This window comes from Crocuta crocuta, unplaced genomic scaffold (genome assembly GCF_008692635.1).
Source record: "Crocuta crocuta isolate KB4526 unplaced genomic scaffold, BGI_CrCroc_1.0 scaffold95, whole genome shotgun sequence".
Lineage (NCBI taxonomy): Eukaryota > Metazoa > Chordata > Mammalia > Carnivora > Hyaenidae > Crocuta > Crocuta crocuta.
The window spans coordinates 8138129-8165958 of record NW_027530971.1 but is presented as its reverse complement, the minus strand read 5'-3'; the positions used below and the strand labels follow the sequence as shown (position 1 = coordinate 8165958).

Below are 27830 nucleotides of genomic sequence, written 5' to 3'. Positions count from 1 at the left end.
TCTCTTTCCCCCTTCTTCTCTGTCCCTCCCCCTCCATCTCAAAATAAATAAATAAACTTAAAAAAAATAAATGCAGAAACAGGCACAGAGAGGTAAGGTAACTTGCTGTGTCACACAGCAGGTCACGAGCAGAGTCTGGATTGGTGCCCACTGAGTCTGAATCTAAAGCCCCAGCTGGACAAGGTGGGGTCAGGAAAAGCAGGCACACATCATCCTTTTCTCTCTTCCCGGTGGTGAACTTGAACCTGGGTCTTAGACCAGCTCCCCCTCCTGGGGTGGGGCATTTCTGATCCTAAGAAGAGGAAACCTTGCCCCTCGACGTCTGTGTCCTGAAATAAACAGGATGACTCACCATGACGTGCCCTTACTTGAGACTGTTCTGGAAGACTCCCTTTGTACATGCCCCTGAGGACAGTAGTCTGAGTGTCCTGTGACCTTGTGGTCCACTTCACACTTGCACCTTAGTGTGTGTTTTTGAACATAGGGTCACTGCGCATCTGCCACGCCAGCACACAGCCCTTGGTCCCCTTACACTGTGACCATCTCCAGTCTGTTTCTCTGTTCCCTGCTGGGCAGAGAATCACGTCGCTTGGTCTGTGATCTGGGGGCTTGAGAGTCAGCTCTGAAGAGCTGAGGGACGCAAATTTGCCTCCCGAGAGCATTAATCCAAGTAGCAAGTTACTAAGTTTGAAGACATACACGTATAATTTACATTTCCATAATCATAACACGCCGCCTCAACAGTCATCTGGTGATGGATAGTATCTGAGCCATGCCATCTGCTGGGTCAGATCGAGCTTTCGCGACGATCTGACTTGCAAGCCCTCGGTCAAGTTTGACCAGCAAACTCGATAACAAATATGGGAGCACAGTGGGCCCTGATGATCCTTCGGCTTATCGTGGACGCTCCCTACATCTCACTTTTTTTTCTTTTTAGCCACAGCCCCTTGAATTCTTCAGTGATGGGCGCTGTGCTATCTGCCTCCTCTACCTAAAGAGAGGGTGGAATTATGATCTTCATCTGATAGGAGAGAAACAGATGAACAGAGAGGTTCGGTAACTTGTGTGAGGCCGCACAGCTAATAAGCAGTTGGTTCAGGAGTACTGGCTGATTTTGGAGGTAGCCATGCAGGCGAGGGGCTCGGTTGACAGTCCCCAACTTGCACAGGCAGAGCATGTGGGTTGCTAACCTAGGTGTTGGGCGTGATTTGCCACCGGCCACCTGCCAGAGCAGAGGCAGGCGGCCAGAGTCTCGTTGGAGACCATCTCCCCAGCCCTCAGGTCCCCTGGAAGGTCCCCTTGCTGCCGATGACAATGCTGAGTTGGGGGTGCACCCTGCCATGCCCGATGCCCCATCTGTCCTTCTGGCATTTTCTTAAACCCTCTCGGTCCCTTCCACTGGCAGGGAGCCTCAGAGCCCCCAGGCTCAAGTTCTGGTTCAAGGACCCGGGAGCAACCTCAGCCAGTGCAGTCTCGAGTACCTGCTCTTAAACGGGGCGTGCCGAGGACTGGGCTCTGTCCCTGCATCTCCCAAAGCCCCCGATCTCTTTGCTGCCGCAACTCACGACTGTCCTGTGCTTGGATACAACCTTTTCTTCGAGAAGGTAGCCACTACCCAGAAGACCTTAAAGTTTAATATCGGGGCAGGACCTCAGCAATTAGTGAATTCAGCCTGCTCCTTGCCGGTTGGCAAAACCGACCTCTCAGTGAGAGGAGACGGAGCCCTGGACCACCCAGGACCAGCCAGCAAGCCAGTGGCGCAGTGGGGACATGTCTGGGCCTGTTTCCCAGCAAGAGCTCTTTCTCATTTCCTCTGCCCCCTAAGCTGCCTGCTATGGAGGCTCACTCTGGCCAGAGAAGCTGCTAGTTCTTCTGCGAAACGAAGGGCCTGGCGCACCCGAGGTGGTGGGGGCCGTGCATGCGAGGAGCGGGTGCACGGCCTAGCTGGGGAGCACTCAGCAGCCGGCTTTCTTTCAGAATTCACTTCTTGGTTCAAAGCCACTCTTTATTTAAAAAAAAAATTTTTTTTAACATTTATTTATTTATTGAGAGACAGAGCGCAAATAGGGGAGGGGCAGAGAGAGGGAGACACAGGATCCGAAGGGCTGTCAGCACAGAACCTGACGCGGGGCTCAAACCCACGGACTGTGAGATCATGACCTGAGCCGAAGCTGGACGCCCAGCCGACTGAGCTACCCAGGCGCCCCGTCAAAGCCAGTCTGCAAAACAAGTAGGTGGTTGGTTGTAAACATGGAGACCAAGCGGCCTTAAGAAGACAGAAGCCGGCTTCTCAGACCACCCTCCGCCCCCTTGCCTTCCCGGCACGACACGTACAGGTTTTAACTAAAACGGGCAGTGGGTGGAGGCGTCCGTGCAGCTGCTAATGGCCGCTGCTCCCCGCCCGTGTTCTGAGAGCCCGCTCCAGGCCCAGATGTCACGAGTGCTGTTTCAGGAATCCTATTTTTGTTCAGTTTTACGAGAAAACATAAAGAAGGCAGCCGCGGAGGATGATACTCTTGCTCTCCAGGACCCCCTGGGAGTCCACGTTTTCCAAACATGCCCACATCACAGGTCCCGGCCCCGTCGAAGCTTGAGTGGCCATCAGACTTTCTGGTCCCCCAGTGTTGTGATGGGGAAACTGAGGCGCACAGGGGAGGCGGCTTGCCCAGGGCTGGCCTCCTGGGTTTTGGCGGTGCTTTGTGTATTTGTGCCCTCTCTGTCCCTTCCCGTGTCGGGATCCCAGGGTCCCCTTCTGTAAACCGCTGGAGGTGGGCAGCACGTGGGAGACTCGGTGACCCTCTCCCCCCGGGCCCTCCCCGGCACCAGGTCTCTATGGTGTTCTCATCAAAGGCATTAACCTCCTCTCCGCTCTCAAGGTTGCTGCTTGCCTATTTATAGAACTGGCCAGGAGAACTCCACTCTTGCCAGCGCTTATAGAACACATACCATGCTCCACGCCTCCCCCCTTCTTTTGTGACTCCCTGGACAAAGCTTTTCTGCACCTGGTCTCCCTTCTCAATGCAGACCTCCGGGAAGGGAGGCGAGGGGGCCCTGCCACTTGCAGAGCTCCTACTGTGTGCAGGGGCTCGGGCCCTCACGCATGTGGGCTCACTGAATCCACACGGCCCCCCAGACGTGGGTATTGTTCCTGCACGGTGCTTTGCCTGGCCGAGGACTCATGACTGACAAGTGACAGACGGGTGACTCTGACACAGGTCTGCGTCAGTCCACAGTTTCTGTTCCATCCCGGCCCAGCCGTCTGTCCGCCTCAGATGAGTAAGGCGGCCGCAGGACGGTGCCTGCGCATTAACGTTACGGTTTCTTTTGGGCCCACGTGTGCCCTTCCTCACCCGGTCAGGCCAGCCAGGCTTCTCTGAGGGCCTGCGGGGCGAGGCGGGGTCTCACCAGGCTGCAGGAGCCAGGACGGTGTGGGCACACAGTAGGCCCTCAGGCAGGGCTCATGGATGGAATGGCAGGGGCTTGGGTTCACAGCCTCACAGTCTGTCAGGGGAGGGAGCAGGGAGGAGACAGGCCACTTGGCACTGGCCCCCAGCCAGCAGCGCCCTCGTGGGGGGGGGGAGCCCTGGGCAGGGGAGAGGGGTCAGGAAGGCCTCGGAGGCTCCTGCCCTGTGACCCGCTCCCCCGTCCCCCCCCAGAGGTCTGCTTGCCCCCTGACCTCTCCATCCTGCCCCTCACACTTCACCCGGCTTCTATCTCCCCGGCTGTTCTGCCTGGGGAGTCCCAGGGAATGTTAACGGAGCACGAAATCTCTTCCTGTTCATCTTCTCGGAAATCTTTTTTAAAAGCAGCCTTTTGGAGAGTTGCCACCCTCTCATTAGGCCTCCACGGGGGCGGGGGACCGGCATTGAGCTGTGGATTGAGGGACCCGGCATCCCCCGGCCTGCCCGTCTTCCAGCACAGGCTCAGAAGTCCCGTCAGGGTCCCCCACTGTGGTGGAAAGCTCTCTCCTTGGCCCCTTTTGTCTGTACAGGGTATGGGAATGAGTTGGGGGCCCAGGGGCGCAAGCTTGGGGGAGTCAGAGAGCTAGGTACTCCCTTCCCCGCTTTTTGGGCTTTTTTTTTTTTTTATCAAAGGCAGAGCATCCTCATTCTGGAACTTTCAGAAAATATTGAGAACCAGGGAGGACAGAATGACAAGAGAGACACCCTATTGGCATCTTGGCATCAGGACTCCTCAGTTTTGTTATGTTTTTCCTGTGCGATTTTTCTCTTAACGTGACTGAGGCCATACCGGAAGGTACAATTTATATCCTTTTGACCTCACCTCAGGAGAACAGCTCACATACGCACGGCATTACAAACTCTCTGGAACAGTTTTGAAACGTGATCACAGCGCCAGCATGGGCTCCGTGTGTGCAGGTGACTATCAGTTTGCTCACACAGCCGCCAGTTGCTGGGCTTGCTGTTAGTCCTGGTGCTGAGCGACTGTCCCTGCAGAAAGGGCTTCATCTCAGCTCCAGGTGCCCCGAGGGACAGGAGGGTGGCCAACCTCAGCGTCACCCTGGGCACAGAGTCCGGGCTCCCCTCTCCCATGGCCGTTCCCTCCCCGCATTGGAAAATGTGGAATAAGGGTGGTGTCCACACTCAAAGTTAGTTGCTGGGGAAAAGGAGCCCCTCGCGAGCTGTGTGGGCTGGTGGTTTCCTTCTGTTCCTTCCTCTAACAGGCCTCTCTCCCGAGAGGATTGGGTTCCATGAGGATTTCAGGAGATAAAAAAGCATGCCAGACACAGAGCAGGGTGTTTGCATGCACAGGCTCTTTATAAATGTTCAGCCGTCTCATGATCCCTAATTTTATCTCTTGGCTGTCTGGCGGGGTCGTTAAGACCACCCCCAGGCTTCCTCGAGGGCTCCCAGGCTCAGCGTATGGTTGTACTTGTGGCTACGATTTATTACCGCCAAAGGAAGCGCGGCAGGAGGAGCACAGGGAGCCGCCTGCAGGAAACTGGGCACATGCGCCTCAGTCTCCCGTCACTGAAGGATGGATGAGCGCAGAATGAGCTGTGAAGCGTTGTCTCCCAGGATGCTTGGTAGAGACTCCGTGCCGGGGTTTTTATCAGGGTCTGGTTGCAGAGGCCCCCTCTGCCTGGACCACATTCCAGAACTCTCCCTCCCCCCCGTAGCTTGCAAGTAGCCTAGACATGGTGAGCCACCCTTCTCCATGAGGGAATAGGAGGAAGCACTCGGGATCCAGCAGGGCGCCCTAGGGATGCAGGCCTCAGCCTGCTGCGGCCACTCTGTTCTGCACAGCTGCGCAGAGATCGTATGTCTTATGTTTGGACCACTTCAAGGCAGGGGCGGAACCGATATCTCCATAGGACAAAAACTGAGGGCTGGAGGAGAGAAAGGGACTCAGGGGGCTGGCCCGGGAGAAGTAAGTTCTGGGTGTGGGAGAGCGGTCCCTCCCTGCCCCCCTTCCTGCTAACCCGCATTCCCTCTTTCTCTCTAGGCTCTGAAGGGCTCCAAGAAGCTGGTGCTGTCTGTGTACTCAGCCGGGCGCATCCCCGGGGGCTGCGTCACCAACCACATCTACACCTGGGTGGACCCCCAGGGCCTCAGCGCCTCCCCGCCCTCAGGCCTGCCCCAGGCCCCCGGCAGCGCCCTGAGGCCGCGCGAGGGTGACTCGAGGAGCACCCTGAGCCTCCTGCAAGGCGGCGATGAGAAAAAGGTGAGCTGCCCGGTGTCAGCCCCGGCAGGCGGCCCCCTCGAAACCCCATTCTCCCGACCAGACCCAGACCAGGGAAGCTCCCAGAGGCTGGACACAGGAGCTTGGCTGTCTCGAGTCTCTGTCCTCTCTCAAGCCCCCGCCGAAGGGTGTCATCTTGTTCTCTTCTCTTTTGGACCTGTGCAGTGTATATTCTGATGCAGGCTATGCTCCTGCCACCAAGGAGCCTGAGACTGTGACTTAAATGGGATCCCTTATTTCTCCCTGACACACAGCGGAGGGGACCGTCTAGCCTGGTGCCGCAGCTCTGCCCCTCGTCTGATTCCGGGACCCAGATTCCCTCTATCGTCACCCTCTGGGCACTTGGCCCTCCTGAAGGTTGAAGCTGCACCGCTCTAGCCCCCCCCCTCCCCCAACGGGAACAGGAGGAGAGACAGCTCGGAACCCCGCTCTTTCCGTTAGACAGGGTTTGACTTCTCAGTGGTCCAGACCCAGGCATGTGAGCACAGGCAGCTGCTGGGACTCCAGGCTCCGCAGGGAACCTTGTGCACTCGTGGGTCTTGGCTGTAAAAACAGAAGCAGGTGCTGGCCACCTTGTACGGAGCGAGAATTTACTGGAAGGATGTGGGGTGCGGCCTCCTCCCAGAGGGAAGGGATTCCCACTGTCTTCCCTGTCTCCTCCCACTGCAGATGCTAGTCCAGGGAGGGAGCGCCTGATTGGCTGGTGGGGAGGGCGGGGCACTGTGATGGACAGGACCGCCCACAGTGTGGCTGGTGGTGGCAGGGTGGTTGCCCAGAGAAGGGGAGCAGAGGCATCAATAGATGCCCCCTTCCAAAGCCATCCTTCTCTCACATCTTGACTGTTTAAAAAAAAAAAACAAAGCCCGAGAGAGGATTCCCCTGAGTTTTTGAACTTAGCTCTGGGTGCTGTTTGCACTGCACCCCGTGGTTGGTCCTGAGACCAAGAACGCAACTCCTGCAGGCAGCTCGCCAGGTATGTTAGGACCTTGACCCTGACAGCCCGGAGGCCACGAGCCTCCAGGCCACGCAAGCAAGGTCTTCCATCCGGAGACTCCTTCTCAGCTCTGCTTTCCTGACCGTAAGAGCACAGTGTTCACATAGCAGGTTTTGTGTTTTGTGCAAACGTCAGAATGCAGGCTGCGGCAGAGGGGGCCGTGGCCTCGGTGCTGGGCCACGAGGGGCAGGGTGGCCAGACAGTGGGCACCTCCTGCAGAGCCGCCTGGCCTTCTGCGTGGTGGCCAGTGTGAGGCGGGAGGCACAGGTGGGCTCGGACCCCCTCCCTACCAGGGGATCCGTGTTGCTCAGCGGCAGTCGTGAGAAAGCAAGGCTGTCTGCGCGGCCTTGTGTCATTGTCACGGCCGCCTTTCCAGGGTTGGGCAGAGGACTTGCTTTATCTTCTCCTTGAGCTCTTTCCCTGCATCAGGGCCAGTGACGATGGGTGCCGGGCCCTGTGCTTACAGCATTACAGCATCCTAGCGAGTCCTCACGGCCGCCCTGCCTGTGGGATTGCTGTCCTTTATCCACATTTCAAAGCTCAGGAACCCAAGAGAGACCCGGAGGGCACTGTGGCAATCAGGACCCATTCCACGGGTCACCCCATACTTAGTGAGCACCTGTGGTGTGCTCGATGCTGTTATGGGAGGGAGGAATAGAGAGAGGGACAAGAGAGGTGAGGCCCTGCTCTGGGGAAGCGTCTGGTGAGCTGGAGGCCATTGGAGGAGTGAGACAGCGATCCAGAAAGGAGCATAAGTAAGATCGTTTAGATGGTGAAGAATGACGGAAGAGAGTAAACGCAGGAGAGAGGAGTAGAGAGTGAAGGAGAAGGGGGCACTGCTTCAGATGAGGTGGTCAGGGAGTGCCTCTCTGAGGAGGTGATTCCTGAGCTGAGACCTGGGGGGGAAGAAGGAGCTGCCATGTACTCTGGCGGCTGAAAATTGCAGGTAGCAGGGGCAGCATGTGCAAAGGCCCTGAGGTGGAAACCAGCCCACGTCCTCAAGGCTTAGTGAGAAGGATGCTTAGCAAGAAGGGCCCTGTCACTGGAATTGAGCAGGTGGGAGGGCTGGGACGAGATGAGGTACCCTCTAGGAGTCTTAGAATAACTTACTTAGGAATGTGGAAGGCAGAGACTCAGGGAATTCTGCTCCAGGGAGGATCTGGGGTCCTCAGGAGGCCGGAAATACCCTGGACCACACCAGAGTGGCCTTCACAGACCCCACAACTCCAGACAAGCTTCTGCCCTCCCTTCTGTTCCTGTTCTTGCTGATATAGCATGGAAAGCCCCATTTCCTGTGGCGAGCAGTGTGGGGAAATCTCTCTGGGGCCCGTACTTGTGTTCCCCAGGCCTCGAGCGCACGGGCTCTGCATCTCTTCTCTCCGCTGTCCTGGTCTCGTCTAATACTCCAAATCACCGTGACTTCCCATGCCAAACTTCAAGACTCCTCGCCCCCCAGCCCCAGGGGACACACACCTTCCAGGGAAACGAGCTCCCAGGGCAGTAGGGACGTGAAAATCCCACGTGTCGCAAAATTACTTGTGAAAGCCACCTAAGCGGGCTACCAAAGCGGGCTCCCAGGTCGTAGCCTTTCGAGTAACGCTGTGCTCCACACTGAAGTGCGAGAGCCGTCGGAGAGGCTAAGGGAAAGAACAGAAGGGAAGAACATATGTAACTCTCTGGGAATCAGACCCATCTGCTCTCAAGTTACTGTCATGTCTTCAGAGGCAAATGGGGGCAGGGTATTCTTCCAGGCTCCCGTTCTGGGATACCCTTCAGCGTCTATAGCTCTAATAAACCGGAACACATTTGTTGTGGGGGGTTAAACGGGTTAGTGTGAGGTTGGCAGGAAGGGTGAGACACTGGAGCCGGGCTGCCTGGATTCAAATCCCTGCTCCCCCGCTTGCCAGCTGTGTGACCTCAGACAAGTTACCTAAGTGCTCTGAGCCATTGTTTCCAGTGGCTTCTCTGGCCACCACTGTGTAAACTCCGTGGCAGTAAGTAAGGATCTTGGTTCTCCGCCCTGGTACACTCACGGCCTGGATCAGTGCCTGGCACCGTGCAGGTGCTCGGTGTTTATTCCGTGAATGAGTCAATTAAAACGAAAACACTGTGCCAGCTGCCTGGTGCAGTGTAGACGGAGGTCCCTAATGTTTGCTGGGTTTGAATCTAAGTCCTGTGGGATCGGACCCTTGCACACTGTTCTCTGCAAAGTTACAAAGGAGAGTACAGCCATCTGTTTCTCAAGGTGGTATTTTTGTTGCGATCTGAAAAGCCGCCTCTGGTGTGTGTCCTTGGGGGCTGGTGCCCAACCCATCAGTCTCCAGGGAGGAAAGGCACGTTCTTCATCTCTGTGACCTCTCCTTCACCCACGGGGGAGGTGACGCTCATCCGAGCTCAGCGGGTCTCCAGGCCTTACACTTTGGGGCTCTTTCCTGGTTAGCTGGGGCTGATGGAGTGGAGCCCACCCTGTGTCTTCTTGCTTGGAAACATTGAAAAATGGTTTAGGGGCAAATGGGTAAAGCCACAGTTCTCTGAAGTGTTGTTGTTGTTGATGTTTATTTATTTCTGAGAGAGAGAGACAGAGGGTGAGCAGGGGAGGGGCAGCGAGAGAGGGAGACACAGAATCCGAAGCAGACTCCAGGCTCTGAGCTGTCAGCACAGAGCCCAATGCGGAGCTCGAACCCACAGACTGTGAGATCATGACCGGAGCTGAAGTCAGACATTCAACAGACTGAGCCACCACCCAACGGCCCTTGAAGTGTTTTTTAAACTGTGGCAAAGTACACATAACATAAAAAGTATCTTCCTCAACTATTTTAAGTGGCACTAAGTTCCAGATGTATTGAGCACATGCACCCTGCTGGCTGGAATCTCCATGACTCTTTTAACTCTTACAAAACTAAAACCCATTAAATGACAGTTGCCCGGTACCTTTCTCTCTTCAGCCCCTGCTAACCACCAGTCTACTGTCTGTCTCTGAATTTGACTGCTCCGAGCACCTCACATAAGTGGAAAGATGGTATTTATCTTCTTCTGACTAGTTTATGTCACTTTGACTTAATGTTCCCAAGGTTCATCCAGGTTGTAGCACATGACAGGATTTCTTTCCTTTTTAAGGCTGATGACATTCTATTGTGCGGATGGACCACATTTTGTTCGCCGGGGTTGTTACCACCCTTTTGGCTATTGTGGATGGTGCCACTGTTTGTTGGTGTACAGATATTTCTTGGAGACCCTGCTTTCAGTCCTTTTAGATAAAATACCCAGAAATGACGTTGCTGGAGCACATGGTAATTGTATTTTTAATATCTTGCGGAGCCACCATACCGCTGTCCACAGTGGCTGTACCAGTTTACATTCCCAGCAACAGTGCATGAGGATTCCAGGTTCTCCACATCCTCGCCAACACTTGTTATTTTCTGTTTTGTTTTGTTTTCTGTTGTTTCTGATAATAGCCATCCTCATGGGTGAGGTGGTATGAGTTTTTCCCCAGCAGCCTTCACATGGGGCCTTTGTACCGCAGCAGAGCAATGAGTGCCTGGCCTCACACAGCTGGGGGTGGTTGGTGTCCGGGGGCAAGGCCAGGCCTGTCTCTTTCCAAGCCCTGTGTCCTGACGTTGCCCTGTGCCTCCCCAGTGTGAGGAGCCCCGAGGAGGCAAGCTGAGGGCCCCCCGTGGCACATTCCCCGCGGTCCCAGGTGATAGGCTCTGTGACGGGGACAGGGAGAGTGCTGTGGCTGCAGATGAGGGAGATGCTGCCAGCCAGAGATTTGGGAAGGCTTCCTGGAGGAGGTAACATTTGGAGTTTGGCAGTGGAAGAACGGTGGTCCAGGCAGAGGGTGTGATGGTGGGAGGAAGGGCGGAGAGAGCAAGATGGGCCTTGGGAGCCCCTCTCCCCCACCGCTGTCGTGTGTGAGTTACGCTTGGGGAACAGCAGGGCTGGGAAGACCCGCTGGGAGCGTGGGCACCAGTGGGGACATTTTCCTGCAGGCAGCAGGGAGGGGGATGGTGACATCGGTCCCATGCATGCTAAGACCTGTATGAGATCACGAAGAAAAGGGGGTGCTAGGCTCGTCCTCAAAGGAGGGGGTGTGGGCCTGGCGGGAGTAGACACGAAGCATAAAGAGCCCCTGGAGCCAGTAATGACGCTCCTGGTTCCAGTCCAGATGAACTTCCAAGGTGGAAAACAGACCTTGGGGGAAGGTTCCGGGGCCCCCATGGCCTTCTGGGTGTGCGGATGTTCACGGTGGGGTCGTTCAGGAGCCGGAGGCAGGGGCGAGCTCATTCTTCCAAACGGCTTGACGTGGAGGATGTTTGAATGTGCTCCCCGGNGCTCTGATTCAGGCGCCCGCCCCGACCTGCCCTTGAGTCGGAGCTTCAGGACACAGCGGACCTCTCTTGGGTCCTTGTTGTGAAGGGGCGGCCGCTCCGGAGCCACAGGCGGAGCAGCCCGCGGAACAGAGCCGGGCTTTCAGGAGAAGCCCCTCTCTCCTGCTTCTGTCGTTCCCGCAGGCCGCACGAACGGTCTGTCACCCCCGCTTTTCGGAGAAGGGCCATCAGTTGGGTTATGGACACCAGCAGCCGGTGCGAGGGACCCAGTGCTCCGGTGGTTTTCCTCCACACTGGCATTTTCAGATTTTGACGCAGTTTCATAGAATCGTTTGACTCTTTAAAAAAGTTTATTTATTTTGAGACGAAGAGCGAGACAGAGCGAGAGAGAGAGAGAGAGAGAGAGAACCCAAGCAGGCTCCGTGCCGTCCGCGCAGAGCCCGATGTGGGGCTCGAACTCACAAACTGCCAGATCATGACACGAGCCAAGATCAAGAGTCAGACACTTGGGGGCGCCTGGGTGGCTCAGTCAGTGTCCGACTCCTGCTCAGGTCATGATCTCCTGGCTTGTGAGTTTAAGCCCCACGTCAGGCTTTGTGCTGACAGCACAGAGCATGGAGCCTCCTTCAGACTCTGTGTGCGTCTCTCTCTCTGCCCCTCCTCAGCGTGTATTCTCCCTCCCTCTCTCTCTCTGTCTCTCTCAAAAATAAATAAATAAACTTAAGAGAGTTAGACGCTTAACTAGCTGGGCCACCCAGAGCCCCAAATTTTTTGACTTTTAAGCCAAATCTGTATTTGCAGGTGGCACCAATATTCCCATTTTGCAGATGAAAGAGCGGAAGTGCAGAAAGGCTGAAGGCATTGCTCCAGGCCACACAGCCTGCACGTGGTGGGGCCAAATTGTCCTCAGATCTAAGTCCTGTCTAGGAGGCACCTCCTGGTGCCCGAGGAGGAAGAGATCCCCATCCCCTCCCGTGTGCCCTGGCTCTAGCCCTTCAGGGCTGGGCAGCTCATGGCCTCAGCAGAGGCCTCCAAGCTCATGGCTCCAGTCGTGGTCGGCACCTGGGATTGGGGGGATGAAGGGCAGAAGCAGCCAATGGTAAGGCTCAGGTGTCACCCAGCTGGGCCCTTTGTCCCTGAGCAAAAGGGCAAGTCCCGTTCAATGCTTGGTTCCCTCGGCTGCCACACCATGCCGAGCCGTCAGCCCAAGAGGCAGCTCCCCAAACTCCCCTCGATCAGCCACAGAGACAGGACGCAATCTGCCCTTGACTCAGGCCGGGACCTAATCTGGTGCAGAGCGAGCGGCGGCTTTGGCCCTGGGTTTGAAGCCTGGTGTCTGAATTTCCTCATCGTGTGACCTGAGACAAGTCCCTTAACCATGGCTTGGTCACTGAAGCTTCCCTGTCCCTGCGACGGGGACAGTCCCGGCAGGCACGAGGGATTGTTCAGGGGTTAATAATCATGTGTGTAAGTGAAGGGCACAGCAGTGCCTTCAGTGTAGTCATTCATTCCATTAACCGCCATCGCTTATCAAACTCCAGCTAGATGCTGCCTACTCTCCTACCTTTTCACCCTGAAATGTTTATTGAATGCCTACAATGGGCCAAAAACTGATTTGAGTTTTGGAAATACAGCAGTCAACAGCCAAGGACAGGGCACCTGGGTGGCNTCCTGGCTCTGTCCCCATCCCGTGTCACTGGCCTCCCCCAGGTCTGAGCCCCCTGCCTCCCCCTCTCCACCACTGTCTCAAGGTGCACACCCTCTCCAGAAAAGTAGCCCCTCTGGGGGCCAGTAGTCTCCTGGCCTAAAGCCCATGCTTTGCGGCCTGGCTCACGGCCCCCACTGGCTACCCCTGTCCCTTTCCGTCTCCCCCCCTCCTCGCCCCCCATACTTCAGCTAGACAGAACCGTATGGGACTCCTGGGGGCCCAGCTCTATCCAGGTTCTGAGTTCTGGACACATTGCTTTTCCCAGAATACGTGTCTTCCCTTCCCCTTCCCCAGAATGACCCTCTAGGCCTTCAGGGCTCCAACATCTTATTTCTGAGACACTCTGGCTGAGGTCAGGCTTCCCAGAACAGACCCTGAGACCGAGATTTCCCTGAGGAGGTTTCTAGACGGGTGCCTCTGGTGGCCCCTTCCCTAGAGCCTAGGAAGACATCACCTTCCATGTCCAAAGAGACTTTGCAGACGTGAGGGAGTGACGGCTCCTGTGTTCTGTGGGTGGGCACGGTGCAGCCTCAAGGATCCTGAGAACAAGGCAGTGAGGTCGGAGTCTGAGAAAAGGTGACGGACCGCCAGGAGCAGAGAGCGGTGGGAAGGTTCTACCCCGCTGGCTTTGAAGATGGAGGAGGGGCCGTGAGCCCGAGAAGGCAGGCGGCTCTGGAGGCTGGAGAGGGCCCGGAAACAGGTTCTTCCCTCTGGAAGGAGCGCAGTCCTGTCCACTCACTTTAGACTCCTGGCCTCCAGAGCACCTAGGATAATGAATCTGTGCTGTTTGAAGCCGCTACATATGTGGCCATTTATCACAGCAGCAGTCCCGTGCCCCGGGCTCGACGCTGGTGACGGCGCCAGGGACGCGGGACAGGTCTGTGACGCTGCGGCCGGTCCCGCGGGAGCACTGGGGTTGCCCTGGCCCCACAGCGTTGTCCTGCATGGAGGCCGGGCTCTGGCTCTTTCTTCGCCTGCCCCCTTCTCCCAGTCCCTGCATGGACACCACTGGGGAGTGGGCAGTTCCTGGCAGGGACCCCCCCCTGCTGCGAGCCACCAGCAGCCAACACCCCGCAGACAGGGACCCCGTCACCTGGCCCCGTGCTCGAGGCCTGGCGCAGACTTGGGGCTGGGGGAGCGAGCACCCAGAGAGCCCGGCCCGGCCCCCGGAGCAGCGCACCTGTTGGCTCTGGGAGGACAGCTGTGCAAGCGAGCCGCAGGCTGGCTGGAGAGGGCCACTCCGGAGATTCGAGCAACAGCCGGTGTTTTCTGAGCGCCTGGCTCAAGTCTAAGTGCTCCCGCCGTGCGGACCTATTCATCTCCAACAACACTCCAACGGAGCCACGCTTTCCGCAGTTTGGCAGATGAGGAAGCTGGGGCGCAGAGAGCTGGGGTCACTGGCGCAGAGCAACACACGCAGCAAGAGTTATGCCAGGATTAGGCCTGAGCGGTCTGGCCGCGGGGCCTGCACAGGTGACCAGCACGCTGTCCCCTTCCAGACACACAGATCTTTGTGTGAGGGCAGACCGTGGGGGGCGTGCACCCACGTCACCGAGAGCTCTCCCGGCTGCAGAGCCATGCTGGGGCAGGCGGGCGCAGGTCCCGAGCCCATGCTCAGAGCCTGCTGCTTCTGGAACATCCATCTCTCCGATGTTTCTGGGTCACCGTTCCCAGGTGCCTCCCGAGAGCTACGAGGGCCTCACGGATGCTGTCCTTTCTAATGTGGTCTTGTGTTTCCGGAGGAAACCGGGAGCCACTGTGGCCCGAAGGGGGCTGGGGCCACCCCCGGAGTGTGCAGTCCCGGAGCCAAACGCTGTGAAGGCGCTCCATCTGGGGCTCTCTCGGGATGACTGCCTGCCAGCCTGCAGTGGTCCGCTGTGGCCCTGTCTGGTTTGGTCGTGTGCAAAACGGAACCAGCCACGGCTGCCGCTTACCAGGCACTCACCCTGGGCCAGAAACTAGCCTACCTGTCTCTTAATTTGATCCTTTCCGTAGTAACTTCATAAGGCTATTTTCACCCTCCTTTTATAGGTGGGGAGGCCAAAGAGGCACAGAGACATTAAGTAACTTGCCCAGGGTCACACAGCAGCCCCCGTCTCATCGGGCATTTTGGACTTGAGTCTGTCCCCTTCACCACCTCCACCCAGGGTGGTTGAAGAATTAAGTGAGATAATATATGTAAAAGGCTTCGGATGACTGGGCAAAGCGCTTGGTGATTCTTGGATGAATAACTTTTTGGAAACAGAAAGCTTCCCTAACTCCGTGACATTTGCCCTCCCCTGAAGCTGACAGGTGCCCGCGCTGTCCTGTGGGGCAGTCACCCTGTGTTCTTCTCGGGTCCCTTCCATGCGCCTGGGTATTAACTTGTTGAGGGGTATTTTCTATCCTTTTGGGGTGAGTTCCAGCTGTTCTAGGGCCGCCTCCTTTCCATAAATTACTCCCTCATCCTCAGGGCACACTGAACCTGTGCGCTCCTGCATGTTCCTTCACGAATCATGAGGCCTTCCCAAACCCGCCCCCTGCCCGTCCGCCTAGCCCCCCAGCTAGCCCTCTGTGTGCCCCGCCTTGGCGACACTGACTTAGGTCCACCGGCCTATCTAGGCAAGGCGTGCTGCCCTACTTCTGACCTGTAGCCCTGGAAAGCCCCTCTCGCCCCTGCCCTGCCCCTGCCTGGTTGAAGATGTCACCTCCAGGAAGCCCCCTGTCCACCACCCTCCCCCAGGCAGGGCCTTGCACCCTCTGTGCATTCTCATGGCCCCGTGGGCCGCCCCATCTCGCCCTGATCACACTGTCCTGTGAAGGTCTATTCACCGGTCCGTGTGTCCCTCTGGTGAGCCCCTCGGGAGTGGGACTGTGCCTGGGTGGCCTCTCGGTCCCTGGCCCAGCACCGGCTCTGCGCTCAGCCGGTGCTCCTAGTGTTTGTAGAATGGGGGGCAGCTGAAGCAATACTGCTGTGACCCACTGGGGTGGGTGGCAGGGCAGGGGACCCCTGGGGAGGCCGGAGACCTTGGCTTGGTGGGAGGCCTCCGGGGAGGAGGCAGGGGATCCTTAGTGGCAGAGTGCAGTTAGCCTTGAACCCAAGGAAGATGGGAGGTGAGGGAGCCTGGGGCCAGAGCAGCCTCTCCCTGGCTGAAGGGTGTGCTGAAGGGCAGCGAGGGTGTGCGTGGCTCCCGCAGTGTGAAGCGCACATGAAAACCCGGAACGTCGAGGCTCCGGGATGTTAGCGTCAGGGGTCCCCTCCTGCCTCGCCTTCCTCTTACCGCACTTACAGCCGTGGCCCTGGGAGGGAGAGGGACTTCCCCAAGGTCACTCAGCAAGTGGAGGCAGAACTGGGGCAGGGGATCTGGAATGTTCCAGGCCTGAATCCGTGTGCCCTTCAAGGTAAGTCAGGGGCTTACTATAGCCTGCGATGCCCCCTCCCCAAGGAAGTTCCTGTCACCCTGCTGACCCTCCAGTGCTATCTTCTGTCCCTCCCGCAGGTGAACCTGGTGCTGGGGGACGGCCGGTCCCTGGGCCTTACGATCCGAGGGGGAGCCGAGTATGGCCTGGGCATTTATGTCACCGGCGTGGACCCAGGCTCCGAAGCGGAAGGCAGCGGACTCAAGGTGAGTGGCTGACTCCCATGGGAGGGGACGGGCACCGGGGCTGCATGCTTGGGGTCAAGGGCCACGGAGCCCTGCACGGAGCTGTGTGTAGCCTTCAGAGAGGCAGTCGGCACCCCACTTTGGGAATTGGTCCCAGCCAGGAGACCCCCCGGGCCGCATGCCTCCAACTCGCAGCTCAGAGCCAGCAGCAGCACACACCCCCTCGCCCCCCGGCCACCCTCCCAAGCCGGTTTCTGTCCTTGGAGCTGCGCAGCCTCCCACGTGGTGCCAGGCAGCTGGCCAGCCCAGCTCTTCGCGGCTGCTGTTTTGCAAACACCGTCAATGGCTCTGCCATGGCCCCAACCTCAGGTTCTAGAACATTGACAAAGAAGAGCAGAGAAACGGGAGCTGGGTTGGGGCTGCACCGAGCAGCTCCCAGTTGGCATTCCATCCAGGCAGCCGGCAGTTACTGAAATAATATCATTTGCTCTCATTTTAAAGAGCGCTAACTGGGTGCCTGGCACTGGTAACTGACTTCACACGTGTCTCATTGAAGCCTCGGGCTGCCCCTTGGGGTGGGTGGCTGTTACCCACATTGTCCAGTCGGGGAGGTAGACACGGAGAGACGGTGAGACAGACGTCCCAGCTGATGACTTGCAGAGCAGGGCTGAGCCCAGTCACCCTCATTCCGTGGTCGGAGCCGCTGCACTGTACCCCCTCGCTGCCAGTACTTGCTCTGAGTGCTGGGGGCCCGTGACAGTGCGTGAGGTGACAGTGCGTGAGGCAGAGGCAAGGACCCTGTGCCCAGGGGACAGATCACCTAAATAAATGGGCTAAATCCTGACGCCGGGGAAGCCAAGGCAGCAGCGACGGGGGCAGTAACCATGGGCACGGGTGGCATTTGAGCCAGCCCTGTGGAACGAGACAGGTGGGCGTGGATGGGGCGGGGAAGAAGAGGGCGTTACTGAGGGAGCCCCACGGGGTCCGACGGTGGGCAACTAGATGGCTGCGGAATGAAGCACGAGATGAGGTGGGCCTCGAATGCCCCGCTGACTTGTGGGAAGCCAATTCTCTGTGCAGACGCGAGGAGAGGGTCGTGGCAGATCAGAGTGGCGGTCAGGAGAGACCCCCCGCACCCCCACCCTCGCGCCGCATCATGGTGGGCGGGCTGGAGTGGGCGGGGGGGGCTCTGTCAGCTGCTTTTGGGGCGTGGGATGTAGTGGGAACGGCTCTGGGCTTGGAGTCTGGAAGATTGGGTTCGAATCCCAACTTTGCTGTTTCTGCTCTAACAGTTGTGTGACCTTGGACGGTCCCTCCCTGTGTCTGTGCTTCTCTTCCTTTTCCCAGATAAGCATACTAGGTGACAGATGAGAGGAAAAAGCTGGCAATAACAGTAATGATAACGTGAGCAAGTGTCTCTGCTACGGCCTGAATGCTCGTGTTCCCCTAGTTCGCATGTGAGTCCCTAACCCCCAACAGGGCCGGGGTTAGGGGGTGGGGCCTCGGAGAGGGATTAGATCATGAATAGGAGTCGGGACCCTGTAGAGCTCCCTCCCCACAAGTGAGGACACAAGAAGTGGACTGTCTGCAAGCCGGAGGAGGGTCCCTGGCAGAGCCCGACCGTGCCTGCCCCTGATCCCAGACTTCCAGCCCCGAGAACTCTGAGAAATACATGTCTGCTGTTTATAAGCGTCACACCCAGTCTGTGATGCTTCGTTACAGCAGCCGGGGTGGCCTGAGGCAGCCTGCTGCTTCTCGGGCTCTTGATGCCGTTGATTTGCATACCCACAACACGCCGGTGGGAGCGTGTCCCTGGGTTAGCCCATTTTACAGGCCCAGCAGCCGAGACTCAGAGCCTGCCACAGCCAGTGGGAACACGGCTGGGACTCCATGCAGTAGTCGGGACTCTGGTTCTGGGACTGTGCTCGCGACCGGGCCAGCTGGGCGGGCAGTCGCAGCCTCACAGGTGCTGGCTGGGTCTCGTTGGCTCTGCAAGGCCCCGGGTCTGGGCCCAGGCTGGGCTCTCAGGTAAAGATAACGCTTCAGTGGGACCCCTCACGAGGGAACCATCCCGTAGTAGTCAGTCTGTGTGCATATTTGGTTTAAGAGGCTTGTTATTTTGGAAGAATTTTAGATTTACGGAGAAGTTACAAAGGGATTTCCCATTTATCATTCACCCGGCTCCCCTAGCGTCAGCAGCTGCTGTAACCACAGGGCCTTTGTCGAGGCGGAGAGGCTGACAGTGGTACAGTCGTGCTCCACAAAGCACATGCTTTCTTCAGAGTCACCAGGTGTTCCACTAGTGTAGTTCACTCGAGCGTTAGGCATTGCATTTGACCTGTATGCAGTTTTAATTCCATTTATCCCACCCTCCCACCCCGGACCAGCACCAAATTCCAAAAGAGATTAAGTAGCTGTTTCTCAGCATGGAATACAGATTTTTTTTTTCTTTAATAAATGGGTGAGGACATTGGAGAGAAGAAAAATGAGGGCTGAGATAAAGGGATGAAGCCAGAGGGAGGGTCTTTTTGGAAGACTTGCTCCACAGTCAGGACACAGATTTGGCTCTGAGCTTCCTGGCAGCCAGTGCAAAGAGAGAAAGAAGCAGGTCTGTGACATCTGTGAGATGAAAACAGACCAACTGTGCTCTTGAAAACAGACCAACTGTGCTTTAGAAGCTCAGTTATTCCTCTTCCTGAGGCCTGAGAGCAATTTCCCTCTGGTCTCTCTTGGAGAGACTGCTGTGTGATGACATGAGCAGTGTCCTCAGTGACTGGAAACATATGGGCAGATTCCACACTTTGTGGCGGATGCATTCTGAGGGCTCCATGTTAAAGGAAAGGGGGCAGGAGCGTGAAAGATGATGTGTTAGGGTCTGGCCTGAGAACACTGAGCACACTTTCTCTCTCTGTCTCTGTGTGTCTCTCTCATTACTGACAGACGGTAGCTTTTTTTTGTTTTTAATGTTTTGTTTATNAGGCTCTGAGCTGTCAGCACAGAGCCTGACGCGGGGCTCGAACCCAGGAACCGTGAGGTCGTGACCTGAGCCGAAGTCGGATGCTCAACCAACTGAGCCACCCAGGTGCCCCCAGATGGTAGCTTTTATTATCATGTCATCTACTCTCTGAGGATTCTCCGTGTCAGGAGCTGTGCCGAACGCTTCACGGTGTGACGTGATTTTTATGACAGTGTGAGAGAGAGGGGCATTCTCATCCCTGTTCCACAGTGGCAGGTTCGGAAACAGTTCAGAAACGTGCCCAAGGCGCCCCAGCTGAGAGGGGCTGGGTTTGCACCCACCCCAGCACACGCCACCTTCTTAACTGCTCTTATCCACCGCCTCCCAGTGGTAAGAGGTGTCATTGTCTCTGGTTTACAGCTGACGAGACGGAGGCTCATGGAGTTGAGGGTCAAATTCTCTCTAAAGTCAGAGCTGGGATGTGAACTCAGGCCTGACAGAGCCTTGTGCAGGGAAGGACAGGAGCCTAGGACCTGCCGCCGACCAGCTGTGTGAGGGCGGCCGTGTCCTTCCCCTCTCTGGCCTCAGTCTCCCTGCTTGGACAGTGAGGAGTTGAAGAATCAGGCCAGGTGATTTGGGAGGCTTTCTCCTACGTCCGCACCTTTTCTCCCGGCCTGAGATGGCCGGAGGGTGCCCAGAGTCCAGGAACAAATTCCATTCTCCTTCACCTGCTGCTTCTCCTTCCCTTCCTTCCATTTAATCAGCAGATATCGACGGAGGACTCCTGCACTTCAGGCACTGTCCTCGCCCTGTGGCTTCTGAGCTGAGCAAGACAGACATAGTCTCTGAGCTCCAGGAACTTTCTTTCCAGCGGGAAGATGGGGTGCAGTGGGGAGGCCAAATTACACGATTGTTTGTTGAATCAAACATTCAGGGTAAATAATAAGATGGCAAAGCACATGAGACCGTGTGGATGTATAACAGGGGAGGCCAGCTCTCATCTTGGAGATCTGGGAAGGCTTCCCGGAGGAAGAAACATTTCTGTTGAAATTCAAAAGAAGAGAAGGAAATCCATGCTGGGAAGGAGGACATGAGAATTTCCGGCAGAAAGAACAGCAAGCGCTAAGTCCCTGACGTGGAATGAAGTGTTCCCGGAAGCAAAGCAAGGCCCGAGTGGCTAAATGCAGAAAGCCTGGCAGAGGAGAAGGTGCTAGATGATGCTGACGGAGTGAACAGAGCCAGACCANGGGGGTAATTCATCCAAGGCTGTGCAGCCATGAAAAGATGATATTCCAGATCAGTAGTTAGCAATGCAGAGGGATGGCCAAGGTCTGTTATTATGTGAACACAGGCTGCAAAACCACTTCCCTCACATGCAGAGCTCATGCAGGCTGTAGCTGCGCATGAAAATATGCGCAGAGAAACAGGCCCTCGGACCTGTACCGAAACATCAGTGTGGTTATCCGAAAGCAGCAGCATTGCCAATGACTTTTGCTGTTCTTTGCATCCCTGCTGAGGGTTCGCATGCAGCGAACATTGCTGTTCTCATCGTGAAAACAGCAGCACTAAACCCGTTTCCATCTTGAAACACGGCAGCTGAAAGATACTCCCTCCCTAGAAGTTTTCCAGTCGCTTCTCTGTCGCGGGCAGGCAAAGGCCCTATTTGCTCATAATATGCCTGCCTTTCGGAGAGGCCGTTCCTTTTTCAGGCCCCGCCGCAGTGAGGCATTTTACATTCCCTACCTCCAGTTCACGCTGCCCTCCAGGCTCCCTCGAACATGCTGCCTACACTCACTCGGGCGTCCAGCCCTGATGAATTCCAGTTATTGCCAGTGTGCTGCCAGTAGAATCAAGTGTATTGAAATGGAATAAAGGGGCTCGGCCCTGTGGGTGGTGGAGCCAAGAACAGGCTTTATTTGCTTTATTTGTCAATAGGGCTCCTTGCTGCTGTGCAGAATTTTCCTGGGGTGGAAATACTGCCTTTGGCCTGGCCTCCAGCGGCTCACTTAGCTTCTGAGGGCCGTGGGAGCCCAGGGGAGGGCAAGTCAGCTGCTAGCGGGGAGGGTCCTCGGAGGAGGTCAGGCCCTTCCCAGCACTTACCCTGGGGGTGGCCGGGGTGGCGCGTGGAACTTTCCAACCCTCTTGGTAGGGGCTGACTCCCCCTTCTGCATTTACCTTCAGGCCTCTCTTCTTCTTCTGCACCTGCCCCACCAGCCTCTAGCCCCCACCACAGAATGGGCCGTGAGACCTTGTTTATTCCTTTGGGGACAGCCAGATCTACTGGCATTTAAAAACAAAAAATAATGACGGTAGTTGCTAGTTATTAACCAGTTATTATGAATCAGGCACTGTGCTAAATAAACACTTCAGATACACTCCTACATAATCCTTCCCATGGCCCATGGAGGGCGTGAATAGTGCTGTTTAATAGATGAGCAGTTGAGGCTCAGAGAGGTGCAGTAACTTGCTCAGGATCACACAGGGATATGGGGCCCCTGGGCTTTCAGGCCCTCCAAAGGCCATGTACTTTGCTGTCACCTCCTTAGTAGACTGACTTGACCAAATATCAAAAGAATGCATGGGGTACCTGAACAAAAAAAATGTTTGTTTATTTTTTAGAGAGATTTACAGAGCGTGAGCAGGGGAGGGTCACAGAGAGAAGGAGACACAGAATCTGAAGCAGGTTCCAGGCTGTGAGCTGTCAGCACAGAGCCTGATGTGGGCCTCGAACCCATGGACCATGGGATCATGACCTGAGTCGAGGTTAGACGCCCAACTGACTGAGCCACCCATGTGCCCCAAGGGTCCAGCTCTTGATCTCGGCTCAGGTCATGATCTCAGGGTCATGAGACCACGCCTTGTGTCAGGCTCCATGCTGAGCATGGAGCCTGCTTAAGACTCTTCTCTCTTTCTTTCTCTCTCTCTCCCCTCTCCCACCTCTCCCTCCCTCTCTCTCTCTGCCCCTCCCCCATTTATGCTCATGCCGCCTCTCTCTCTCTCTCTTAAAAAAAAAAAAAAGAATGCAAGGAGAGTAAATGAAGGACATTTCCTCCTCTTAGAAGTCACTGAGCTTCTCAAGTCCAGTGAGGCCGTCCCGATCCGGCCTGGCCGCAGGCTTCACCCCGAGGTCTTCCTGGGGAGGCCCCTCCCATTCCCGCTGATGGGAGTAGGCTGCCCTGCTGGCTGGGGTTCATCAGAGCGGGCTCTTTTTCCCAGGAATGTTCCAGGTTTCAAGTCCTCACTATGCCGCTTGCGGCTGTGGGACCGCCTGTGAGTGGATGGTGCGGCGCTGCGTCTCAGTGGCGGGGGACGAGCAGCGGCTGTGCGGCTCTGTGCTGTATGCTTGCGTGGGAGGCCATGCCGGGTCAGTGTCACTGCTGATGGCGGCTGGGGGGACGGGCCCTCCTGGGATGGGCTCTGCCAGCGTCTCCTCTATAGACTGAGCCCCGCCCCCGCCTTTGCCGACCACCCAGCAGCAGCAGGTGACCTCCATGCATGTGTCACCTCTGAGCCCTCGCCGCAGCCCTGGGGACCCTTTCACCCCATCGTCAGTTGGATTACTTATTTCATGACTATCTCTGCGGAACAGAGCCTGGCTGGTCTTTAAACGCGGTGTCCTCCTGCCCGCGACAGAGCCTGACACACAGCTGGTGTTCGGGAGCTGTTTCTTCACTGCAGGAGTGAGTCTGGCCGAGGCAGGCCCCGAACCAGGCCTTCTGGCCCCACATTCGATCTTGACCATGGTTTCATTGGCATCCTGGCCTAAACCCAGCACAGGGCCTGCCGTTTTTCTCTTTTTAAGGAACAAATCCCACTACGAAGCGTTAGTGATTGTCCCCCTCGCGGGGATATGAGCTGAGAGTCAGACCTTTACCTTCCGAGACGCTTGCCTTGCTGGGGAAGGGAGCCGAGTAGCAGCCGTGGCCCACAGTGGGGTTTGCTCAGCCCGGGGGCCCTGTGGGCACGGGGTCCGGCCCTGGGCCCTTCCCTGATGGAGAGGAGGTGGCGGGAGTCAATTTCTGCTGACAAGTCCCAGCCTCCCAGCCTCCCATCTTATACGTGGGGAGGCCGAGGACCGGCAGGATGGGGAAGGGACTGCCTGAGGGTCATGGGGAAGTGGGCCAGGACCCCCCTCAGAGCCCCTGCATCATCAGGCACTTTGACCTTGCCTGCTGACTGTTTCCACGCTTTCCTGAAATAGCTCTGCTGCGAAACAAGAATAGCCTTGGCAAACTCTCCGAGGCTCCTCCTTGCTTGTTCGTGGCGGGGGCAGGGGTGCGGCTACTATACATTACTTGTGTCTGGAGGAGCTTTTTTAAGCGTGTTTTTATTTGCTACTGTGCCTGATTTAATGGCAGTTCTAATGAGATGGCAAAAAATCCGGTGTTCGTAGTTATGTAATTCCTGACAGTTGAAAAACACCTTAGGTCATTAGGGCCCCTTGCAAACAATTCTCATTCTGTCAATTCTAGAACTTAAATGAATGGGCCAATTTCCTGAAAGATGTAAAACTACATTCAAGAAAGATAAATAGAAAAACGTGGAATTCTATAAATGTGTCTGAGAAATTGAATTTGTACTGAAAAACCATCCCAGACAGAAAACCTAGGCCCAGACACTTTCACTAATGAATCTTTTTTCAGGAAAAAAACAATTAAGGAGAAAAATATTTCCAGTTTCTTCCTGGAAATAAAAGATGAGGCAGAATGTGTCCCAGCTCATTTTATGGGGCCAGCGTTAAATCACACCAAGACCAGACATATACTGACTGTTGTTACCCTTCAGGACATGCTGAGCACAAGAATACTCAACAAAGTAACAGCAAATCAAATCTTCCAGTCTGTAAAAGGCATGTTTACCATGACTAAGTGGGGATTTCTTAATCCAAGGAATGCAAACCTAAATCAATATGTGAAAATCAATGTTGGGGCGCCTGGGTGGCTCAGTCCATTAGGCATCCGACTTGTGGTTTTGGCCCAAGTCATGATCTTCACAGTTCGGGAGTTCAAGCCCTGCGTTGGGCTCCATGGTGATAGTGCGGAGACTGCTTGGGATTCTCCCTCCCCTCCTCACACACACTCTCTCTCTCTCTCTCTCTCTCAAAATAAATAAATTAAAAAAAAGAAAAAGTCAGTGCTATGAGCAGATGAAAGGAGAAAAACCATACACACAGAAAAAGCAATTTACAAAATTCAGTGTCCATTTATGATAAAAATTCTCAGCACACTAGGAATCAAAGGGAACTTCCTTGACTCGATGACAGACATCCATGCAAACCTGCAACTGACATACCTCATGGTGAAAACGTTCAGAATCAGTTTGTAAATACGTATCCACAAAAAAATCTTTTTTTCTAAGAAAGATAAAGGCTTTCTACTAAAGGCTGTCTTCCACGATTGGAATAAGGCAAAAATGTCTTTCTCACCACTCCTGTTCGGTATCATGTGAGAAGTTGTAATCAGTGCAAGTAAGTCAATAAAAAGAAATGAAAGACATACATATGAGAAGCAGAAATGAAACCCTATTTACAAAGACTGATTGCCTGTATAGAAAATTTCAGAGTCTTCAAAAAAAACAAAACAAAACAAAACCCCTAGAACCAATGGATAAACTTAGCAAGGTAGAATGATAACAAAGTCAGCGTACAAGAATCAGTTGTATTTCTGATAAGAACAGATACTACACTTGATCTTAGCCAAAAGGCCGAGAAGTGATGAGAATCAGTTGTATTTCTACAAACTGACGGTGAGTTACTGGAACTCAGAGTTCTTAAATACAGTTTAGAGTAGCACCAAAAAGTGCATAGGTATAAATAACAGAATACATGTAGTACCTGTATGCTGACATCTGCAAAACAAAAAGAAAGAAAGAAATGGAGAGAGACCCTGTATTTGTGGTTAGGAAGGTTCCATGTGACCGATCTAGATTCAGTGCAACCCCCATTTCCAATTCCAGTAGGCTTTTTTTTTTTTTTTAATTTTGAGAGAGTGTTTGAGCAGAGAGGAACAGAGGGAGAGAGAGAGAATCTTTTTTTTTTTTATGTTTTATTTATTTTTGAGAGAGAGAGAGCACAAGTGGGAGAGGGGCAAAGAGAGAGAGGGAGACACAGAACCCGAAGCAGGCTCCAGGCTCTGAGCTGTCAGCACAGAGCCCAACGCAGGGCTTGAACTCCCATGCCGTGAGATCATGACCTGAGCCAAAGTCAGACGCTTAACTGACTGAGCCACCCGGGCGCCCCAGAGTGGATTTTATTGTACATAAATTTTTAAAAATCAGAGCAGCTGTGGGGGTCTAGATGGAGCACAGACTGAGCCAAATGAAGACAAAGGAATCCAACCTTTATGATGATTCACACCACCACACTGAGGGAATGGGGAAGAAAGGCACGTGCCTAAGTCATTTTGAAAAACATTGTTTTGACTGATACTGTAAGGCAGAGACAAGGGGAACTACACACAAACACTGTGTTCCAGTTGCCGATTTGGTTTTTCCTCTACAGGCATACACGTTAGGAATCCGGAAACAACTTCATTTTAGACCATGAGAGCCGGCTTTGCACTTTCAGAAAACATGACCAGTAAGGAAAAGGTGGGGGGTGGGGGAAGCTCGTGGGGCTGAATTAGTAAGAGGTATCAATAGGGACACATTTACCAACCAAAAAAAGAAAAAAAAATGCCTATGTGTATACACGCAGAGAAATAGACACAGAAATAAAGCTGTGTGTTTAGGGTGACTTAGTATACATACGTAGTATAGTTCTTTGCTCTGTCCCTTCAGAAGGGCTGCGAGCAGGGAAACCCCACTAAAAATGGACACACCTAGCACCCAGGTCTTGGTTTCTAAATACTATTTTCTTTTTTTTCATTCCTTTTTTCCCTTTTTGAATGTTTATTTATTACTTTTTGAGAGTCAGAAAGAGAGCACAAGCAAAGAAGGGGCAGAGGGAGAGAGGGAGACACAGTATCTGAAGCAGGCTCCAGGCTCTGATCTGTCAGCACAGAGCCCGACGCGGGGCTCGAACCCACAAACCACGAGATCATGACCTGAGTCGAAGCCGGACGCTTAACGGACTGAGCCACCCAGGCGCCCCTCGGAACCAAGGCTCTTTGTAGGAATGGTGATTCCCAGCGTGGGGCAGGGCAGGTACCAGATGGGCCTGGGAGGCTTATCGTAGGCCCCACAAAGCCCCCACGTGCTACAGAATACGTCACGGAGCCGCTCAGCATATCGGATCCATCACGGAGCCACTCAGCATATTGGATCCACACAGAGCTGTGCGGAAGAGCTCCCAGTGGCCAAAGGAGAATGCAGTAAATATCCATGAGTCCGTGCTAATGTAATTACGTAAAGAGCCGAATGAATAAATAAGGGAGAAGCAACAATTCTTCCCTAAGGAAAAATTCCCATTAATAATCGTAAAATGAATACGGGAAGAGGAAATCATCATTAGAACATCACAGTAGAATAACAACTGTCGCAGGCTAGATGTCCCCGCGGATGTTAAATAGCGGGCAGAGGTTTACGCGGTAACGGGATTTGTTTTTGGTTTTTGCATCATTTGGAAATACCTCTGCCGATATATTTCATAACTGTAAAGAGAAAAATAACTAGTTTACGGTGGAGAATCCTGGCGGATACCTGCTTGGCTAAGTGTCTAATATATATTTTTAACAATCCTTACTTTTTTTTTTTTTCCTAGTTGTAAACATAGTTGTAGAAAAGTCAAGTCATAGCCCCAACTGGGTTTGTAGCGACAGTCTGCCCTCCTGTGCATCCAGCCCCAGAGTGGGACGATTGTCACCGGTTGGCAGGTCTTTCCAGACCTTTTTTCTGTGCGGCCTTTTGCACACAGTTTCGGGGGCCCTTCTTATTCCTTCTGTTCCTTTTATGACCCGACCGTCAGCTTGTTGGAAAATTGCTTTCCTTTTTTGGTCCAAAAGCTGACACCTCTGATTTATCACATTTGGATTCAGTTCCTGCCACTACAGAGCATCAAGGTGGCCCTCCTCGAAAAGCACAAAAAATGTAGCAAAGGTATATTTTAGCACTCTTGTTATGGTCGCCTTTTAGTGCTGCGATTTAGTACCTGTGGTGTCCTCTCTTCTCCCGTCAGAGAGGAGGACACGCCAAGGAGAAAGGGCGGCAGGTGTCCCAAGCCTGCCTGTTTCCTCGTCCTCCTCGGGTGCGGTCTGGGGAGAGCCCGTTGGCCGGGTGGCAGGGGGGAGGGGCCGTGTCCCGCCAGGCCCCCCGGGCCTCTCCTGCTGCTGTGAGAGCGCTGCGGACATTTGGGTGGGCGCCAGGTGCTGGCAGTCCTGGGGACGCAGCGAGGTGCGTGTGACACCGGACCTGGATTTGTGTCCTCCACGTGCTCTCCGTGGGAACTGTGTGGAAGGGGCGGGGTGGGAGTGAGAGACAGCAGACCGCAGGGACTCCTGTGCCCCAGGTGAGTGTTGGCGAGAGAAATAACGACAGCAGACACCCCCTCCCCCCAAGGGGTCCTTCTGAGCCCGGCACCTGCTAAGTGACCTTTCTGTTCCGCCTTACGAATCCCCGAACA

The 27830-nt window shown here is 55.0% G+C and overlaps 1 protein-coding gene and 1 pseudogene across 1 annotated transcript in view; one reads left to right on the top strand and one right to left on the bottom strand.

Annotated features, from left to right (window-relative positions):
- The window catches only part of WHRN (whirlin), an 89781-nt gene that overhangs the window by 18952 nt on the left and 42999 nt on the right, over positions 1–27830 (top strand). The window contains exons 2-3 of the mRNA XM_077769917.1: positions 5467–5685; positions 16213–16338. Of these exons, the coding sequence (XP_077626043.1) occupies positions 5467–5685; positions 16213–16338 (345 nt within the window). The remainder of the gene's footprint in view (positions 1–5466; positions 5686–16212; positions 16339–27830) is intronic.
- On the bottom strand, positions 24875–24988 carry LOC144236292 (U2 spliceosomal RNA; annotated as a pseudogene).